Here is a 7,533-nt window from a genome sequence, read left to right on the forward strand (position 1 = left end):
GAAAAGACTTAATTTTGGAGCTGGCGGTGCGCTTTTCGTCCGTCATCGTAGTTGGAAGATTTGTTCGTCTTGTAGTAAGGACTTCGAATCCTATTTCTGATTTCAAAGATTTCGAGTTTTGGTATTCTTTTGCTTAGTTTTGTGTTTCCGTTACCGAAAAATGTGCATATCTTTGTATTGACGAAATTTTTACCGTGTAACTTTTGGTATGGTATGAAAATGATGTTTTTGCACGATTTAAGTATTTTATGGAAAGTTTTTACCGGATATTTTGAGTTCTGTGCGCTTTTTGTTGAATAGGAAATTATCTGGACATTGGAAAATATTGCTTCAGTACAAGTAAAGTTTTAAAACGTTGTTTTATACGATTTCTGGTAATTTGGTAATTTTCTGAAAGTGTGTATTTTGTCTCTGTTTGGGATTTCATAAACATATAAATAATAATATAGAATTAAAACTTACCCTCTACGTCAAGCAAAAAACTTTTTCTATCACTTAATTATTTTGTCTTTGGAATTGAAACATTCATACTAAGGCATTATCCTCTTTAGCATGAATAAAGTTTAGGAATTTTAACGCTATCATTAACTTCCTCTCTCACAAACTAATATGTTTGGGTCATTTAGCTCATAAGAAGGAGAAATGATTTATGTTACATGTATTATTTTTCTTTATAATAACAATTGTGTTGGTCTTTATTATCTATTAGATTTTTTAACTATGGAGTATGGTATCTACCTAACACCGCTATTTTAAAAACTGCACATTACTAACTTCTATCTCTTAGCTTTATTTGAGACAATCTTCTTATTGCTTTCTACAACAGCTTTCAAATATAAAAATTTATTAATGAAAATAGTGAAAAATAATGATAAGAGATAGAAATAGCAACATGCTCCATTGAATGCAATTGAAATCAATAAATTTATGCAACATTCCATAGAAATAAGTTTTAAAGGTCATCATGGTCACTTCTTTTTGCACATTACAATATTCATGGTAATTTTATGCAACATGCTTATTTAATAATAATAATAAAAAGAAATACATTCGAAAATCACATACCACTCTTTCTTAAACTTAGGATAAAATATATTAAAGAAAAAAACAAATCAATTATGATCTTTATAATAAAATTTAATAATATTATTACTTAAATATTGTTAAATTTGATGATTTTTTTTTTTTTTTAAGATTTGTTTTTTTTTTTTTTTTTTTGTCTATTGTGATTTGAAGAGACATATGAGACATTATTCAGGTAATGTGTTTTAAGTGAAATGTTTCATGGGATCTAGAGTGTAATAGGATATAAAATAATTGGTGATAAAATATTTGAGTACCATTATTAAGTATTTAGCTTTCATGGAATCCTAGAGTGTAATCAAAAACATAGGAAGCGAGATTGGTTTTGAAATAGCAAAAGCATGAGAAGGTATGGGGTCCAAAAATAGTAGAACAAACATACAAAGACATGATACTTAATTTCAATAGATATAAAAAAATTGAGATAATTATTAAGAATTTTGAGATAAATATGTCTGATAGGTTTGGAATCTTTGGATTTACTAATATATTCTAAAAAAGATGGTATAAAGAGTGGTGGAAGGAGATAGGGAGGAGTAGGGGCGCAAACGAGTTGAGTTGAGCTCGAGCTCGTGGGTGTTCGAGTCGAGCTCGACTGCCAATTGCAAGTACCGTGCTCGAGTTCGAGCTCGTCTCGTCTCACGAAACGAGTCAAGTCGAGCGGCTTGTCGAGCTGCTGCGTCGTCCGTGAATCCCGCTCATCGTCCCGAGCTACGTCGAGCTCCGTCGACCGTCGTCCCATCTGTGAATCCCGCTCCCACCTATGAAATTTGATTCCCGCTCTCGCGACAAAGCCCGCTCCTGCTGTGAATCCCGCTCCCATCGTCAAAGCCCGCTCACGTTGCGAATCCCGCTCCCGCCGTCAAATATAAAATTTGATTCCCACTTCCGCTCTCGCTGCAAATCCCGCTCATCTTATGTGAGCTACTTGGCGAGCTATCGAGTCGAGCAGCGGAGTGTTCGAACTCGGGCTCGTTAATCCGTCGATCTCGTAATTGACTCGCGAGCTCGATAGATCGACTCATCGAGCCCATTAATGAGTACAGCCCGATTCGGCTCGTGAGCAGGCTTGACTCGATTGTACCCCTAATAGTGAGTGATTTGAGCCATAGATAGTTTTGCTCTAATTTTTGGACCATCAACTAGTTATTGATGGATTAATTTTCTATCATAAACATTACAACAACAACAACATAAAGCCTTTGTCCCACTGCATGGGGTCGACTACATGAATCCTTTTTTGACATTGTGTCATGCTAGAAGTCAAAATTTCATTTAAATCTAATAAAAAAAGATCATTTCTATCATAAACATTAACGATAAAAAAGTCACCGGCAACGGTAACTATTTATAAGTTATCCTAATTTTTTTTTTTTTTGGAAATTTTTGGGGCAAAGCCCGTATCATTGAATGAAAGAAATTACATGTAAGTCAAAACAAGAAAATTATAATCCAAAATCTCAAACAGCAAAAGAGATTAAAGATTCTAAAGAAGCAAAAACAACAATTCAAAACAAAACGAGGTGGCGGAAAAGCCACGAATTGAAGGACTCAGGTTGCTCAAGTTGATTTGCACGATCCAGGTCAAATGAACGAGAGGGACTAAAATAAGAGCATAGCCCATGATTGCCAAAAAGACCGTCCAAGAGGCAGCTGAAGATCGGCATTTATCATTGCCCTTAGCTTCCAAAAAATACTCCCAGGCAACCGAATAAGGCAACAAAATCGGTATAGCATGCATAATTCTCTCTAGAAACAGGCAAAACAGCAACAGTTGCAGCAGGTTATGCAACAAGCATCGATACAGAGCCCAAACCAAAGAAGTCATAATTTTTTCCAGCCATGAGTTTTGCGGGCAACATCATTTTTGATTTTGACAATCACCGTACCGTGGGTTGACAATCAAAATTACCACCAAATATTCTATCATTAATTTCTAGCTCTCCATAAGAAATAGACAGAGGCAAAAGCAGTTAACAGGTAAAATTTTTAAAATGCACTGTATAACCTTGATCCAAAATACTATCAAACAGCTGGAGCAAATTAGGCCTCATCAAAAGACTATTCACGCAAGGATGGATTATCGAAAAAAAAAAATGTCAATAAATATGTCAATAATCAGCGACAAAAAATTTCTATCATATACTCCATCGTCAATAGCTTGTAATATTGTAGTAGTGATGGCCCAGGGAGTTGGAAAACGTACATGAATGAAAAGAAATGGAGGATGTATTTGCTTTAATTTTGAATGATTTGTGATCGCCCTCCACCAATCACAAAAGCCCTTGCTAAATATCTATTCTTGGGACCAACTCTGATATTAGTTGCAAATACAGGGAAAAAAATAAACAATATTCTTGTGATGTTTTACATTTCAACTAAAATGGAAGAGGTTTTGTCATGTTTTCATATATATTATGTTCCAAAATATTTAAAAATTAGTATCATCGTACATATGATTAAGAACTATATATATAATGGTTGTAACCTACTATGAGAAAATCATCCTCCATATAATTTGGCACTCAATACAAGAAAAGAGCTTTAGCGACAGTTTTAGCTGTAAAAAAAAAAATCTTGCGACAGTTCTAAAATTGCTACATGACCGTTATATTTACTATTCACTGCAAGAGGTTTTCACAGAGGTTTTGCAACCGGCGAGATAGATATTGAAACGTTTCTTTTAACATAGGTTTTAACCGATGCGGAAAGAGGATCTTTTAGTGGCGGTTTTCAATTCGCCCCTAATAAATGAAGCGAAATTATATAATTTTTGTTATTGACTCAACAATATATATTATTATTGTCTCAAATTAAAACCTTTGAACCTAATTACAGCTCTAAAAAATTACATTGCTCACTAATTTGACTTCATCTACTTAATCAAAAGCTACTAAAAAGTTTAAAATTTTGTGGCTTATTGCGTGGCTAATTTGTCTAGCTTTGTGCCGACCCCATAGTGAAGCTTTAGATCCCAACTTTAAAGAGATATCTCACCAGCAACAGCTTAAACTACTATTGTTAATTGTATATTAGCTGTTCCTATCATTATATTTGGAGTTGGTAATACCATTAATAACTTATATTGACCTCAACACCAACTAGATCAATTATAGAAATCATTCTTGACCCTTAAAAAGTTGCCTCCACATGCACATTTTGCACATCCCTAGCACTCATTCCTTAGAAAATTCATTACGTTGAAAAATATGAATAAGAAAAAGAGCTTAAAGGCAATAACTATATACCTTCTTAGCTGGTTTCCTTCACCAACAATTGGAAGAAAAGTACCTATTAACCTCCAAAGGGAGTGATTAATAATAATAATATAATGAAAGAAATTAACATGGCGACAAGTTTCTATAGTGAAATACTCATCACACTTCATCATCTCCAAATAAACTTGTTAGCTTGGTTTCAGCACAAGTTATCCATTATGGGGTATGAGAAGACGCTTGCCCGAAGCTTTAGGCAAGCTGAGCCTCAAAAGCTTACTTTTGGATTGCTTCTCGTATGCTTCATTGTTCTTCTAACTTATCTTTCCATCTCTAAGCCTTATGATGCCATCCTCTCTGCCAGTAAATTACTCTTCCTCAACTTAATTTCTTCGTTTTTGCCTTTTAAGTTTAGAAGCAATATTTCTTTTTTCTTTTTTTTTTCAGTTAATTTGAAGTTATCATCAGCTGATTCAGCTCTGTCAGATTTGATGAACAAAGATACAATGAGCAACGGTATAATTAACATCACTGCCTTCTGCATTTTGAGTTCTCAGCGCTTCTTAGTTATTAATTCTTCATAAAATTATTCTTCATAACACTACTGTTTGTTTACTGTGATCGATTAGTTTCAGGGAAAGAAAATGCAATTGTTGAGAGCAAAACTGCAGGCTGTAGTAATATTTCAAGCAAATCAGTACACCTTTGCCAAAGTAATGTAATGCAAAGGAATTCTTCTTCTGCTGATATTAGCTTTGATCTTCCTCCTCTAAGTGAAGGAGATGAAGTCAAAAATATCCAATATTTTGGTAAGTTTATAAATTAGTTCATTGATCATATATACATATACATACATACATGTAAATTTTTGGCAGATTTATTATTTATACTAAAAAAATATGTATTTTTTAAAAATATGATAATATAATTCTTAATTTGTTAACACTTTATTTATTCTTATAATTACCATTATTAAGGAAATTCACATAATTCTCTCTAATTTCTAAACCTTAGTTATGTATAAGTTATATTATCATAAAATTTAAATTAAAAACTTTTATATTGGGAGAATATTCGAACTGAAAAATAATTATGATGGATCTCATCAAAATCATTAGATTTATTTTGAGACGAATAAGTACATGAAATAATAAATAAAAATTTATATTGCACAAATCTCAAAATAAAAATATGATTAGAATATCTTAATCTAATTATTTTTCTTTTTTATTTTATTTTATTCATCTCACGCAAGAACACATTATTTTACATTATCTCCCGTGATACAATCATATATAGATGCCTCCTCATCCCAAATTCCATTTGGAGTCATCTTTGATAGTCACTATAAGTCATTGTCTATCTTGTTAATAAACTAGTAGATTGTTGAAATATAAACATCATAGCCTTTAAAGTATTCCATTAATTAGAATTTTAGATGTGCAAGCAATTTTGGTGATTTTAATATTATAAAAAGGTTATGATGTGCAATTTTTTTTATATGATCACATCATTCAACTATTTAAAATACTTTGTTTTTGTGCCATTCTAATCTTTTGATTTTTACTAATCCACCACTTTTTTTATGAAGTTTAGTGTCATGAAAATTTCTTTTTCTTTTTCTTGCATGATCACTCTAATTTGTGAATTTTAGCCTTTCAAAAAAATTATAATTTTTTTATTATCATTAACAATTACATCTTCTTTCAATTTCTATAATTAAATATTTATATGTAATAATATATTCTAAGATATGTGTATTTTCATCAAACAAATTTTCAACATAAATAAGTAAATAAATTTTTTTACCAAAGAGATCATTTTTAGTAATTAATTTTACCATCTTCATACAAAAAAAATTTATTTTATCATGCATGGTTACTCTAATTTCTAAATTTTTGCCATACAATAAATTATAATTATTTATTAGTATACCTTCATCATTAACAATTACATCTTTTTTAAATTTCTAGAATTAAATATTTATATGTAATAATATATTTTATTTTCTTAAATATGTGCTTTTTCATCCCAAAAAAATTTAAAATAAAGAACTAAATGATTTTTTTTTACAAAGAGAAATAGTTAGTAATTAGATTTATTAAAAAAAAAATAAAAGTTTTTTATTCTAGAAAATGGATGTAACAGAATATTATTTTTTCACTTAACGGAATATTCCCATCCTATTAACACCAATAACATTGAGAGAGATATTTTAATATGGCTTCATAGAGGGGAATCTAAGAGCAGCATTATTTAAAAATTATGTGATTTATTAATAAATGCAAAATAGTCCCTATTGTTTATTGTATTTCAGTGGAAGTGGACACCACATAGAGCATATTAATTAGGCCAAAGAAAAGGCGAAGTCAAATCATCATTATAAGGGCTCTTTATGTTAATTTTTTATTTATAAGGTTGATTTTTAAATTTCACCGACTTTATAAGTAGTAAAGTTGCTTACGCAAAAGGTATTTATTTAAAATTGTTTAAATTTATTATTTTTTATTTATGTGCTAATAATCATCCTTTAGCTTACTCAATTTAAAAAAGTTCAAATACAAAATTAAAAAAGGCCCCCATTTTATTTATATGGTTCATATTTTAAGGCTAATTGAATATCTATGTTGATTTAATTTAATTAATAAAAATCTTAAATTTTATTATTAATATGAGATTGAGGTTTCATTTGAGACAACTTTTTTACTGCTTTCTAAAGAAGCTTCTAATAAAGTAGTAAAAAGTTGTCTCAAATAAAATCTAAATCATATTTATTAAATTCATATTTTGATTTTTTTTAGGAAAAAGTAATTATTTTTATTGGCATATTCATGAAGAAAAAAAATTATATAAGAATATTTTAACAAAAAAAGTGATCAAAATCAACCTCAAAGCTCTTGGATATGCTATGGATTATCTTGACATAAATTTTTTTATTTACAAAAATAACATCATCCATTATTCATAACATATATAATAAAAATTTAATATATTTTTTTATTAAACTCTCAAAAAATTGGTTGTAGAATATGCAAATATATGAGTTAATTAATTAATTTTTTGAAATATTATATTTGATACGTAAATAAAAATTTAGAATAAATTTTTAAAAAGAGTACAACAATAATATCAAGCTTTTATACCACTATGTCGAGTTGGCTATATAAATTATTTTTTTTCATTATGTTCTTTTAAGAGTCAAATTTTTTTAAATGAGTATTACACAAAATTATAT

The 7,533-nt window shown here is 29.8% G+C and overlaps 1 protein-coding gene across 1 annotated transcript in view; it reads left to right on the top strand.

Annotated features, from left to right (window-relative positions):
- The first annotated feature begins 4,519 nt into the window (after positions 1–4,519).
- LOC110100605 (alpha-1,3-arabinosyltransferase XAT2-like) overlaps positions 4,520–7,533 on the top strand; it is a 6,230-nt gene continuing 3,216 nt past the window's right edge. The window contains exons 1-3 of the mRNA XM_020828186.2: positions 4,520–4,661; positions 4,746–4,814; positions 4,928–5,107. Of these exons, the coding sequence (XP_020683845.2) occupies positions 4,520–4,661; positions 4,746–4,814; positions 4,928–5,107 (391 nt within the window). The remainder of the gene's footprint in view (positions 4,662–4,745; positions 4,815–4,927; positions 5,108–7,533) is intronic.

This window comes from Dendrobium catenatum, unplaced genomic scaffold (genome assembly GCF_001605985.2).
Source record: "Dendrobium catenatum unplaced genomic scaffold, ASM160598v2 original_scaffold_125794, whole genome shotgun sequence".
NCBI lineage: Eukaryota > Viridiplantae > Streptophyta > Magnoliopsida > Asparagales > Orchidaceae > Dendrobium > Dendrobium catenatum.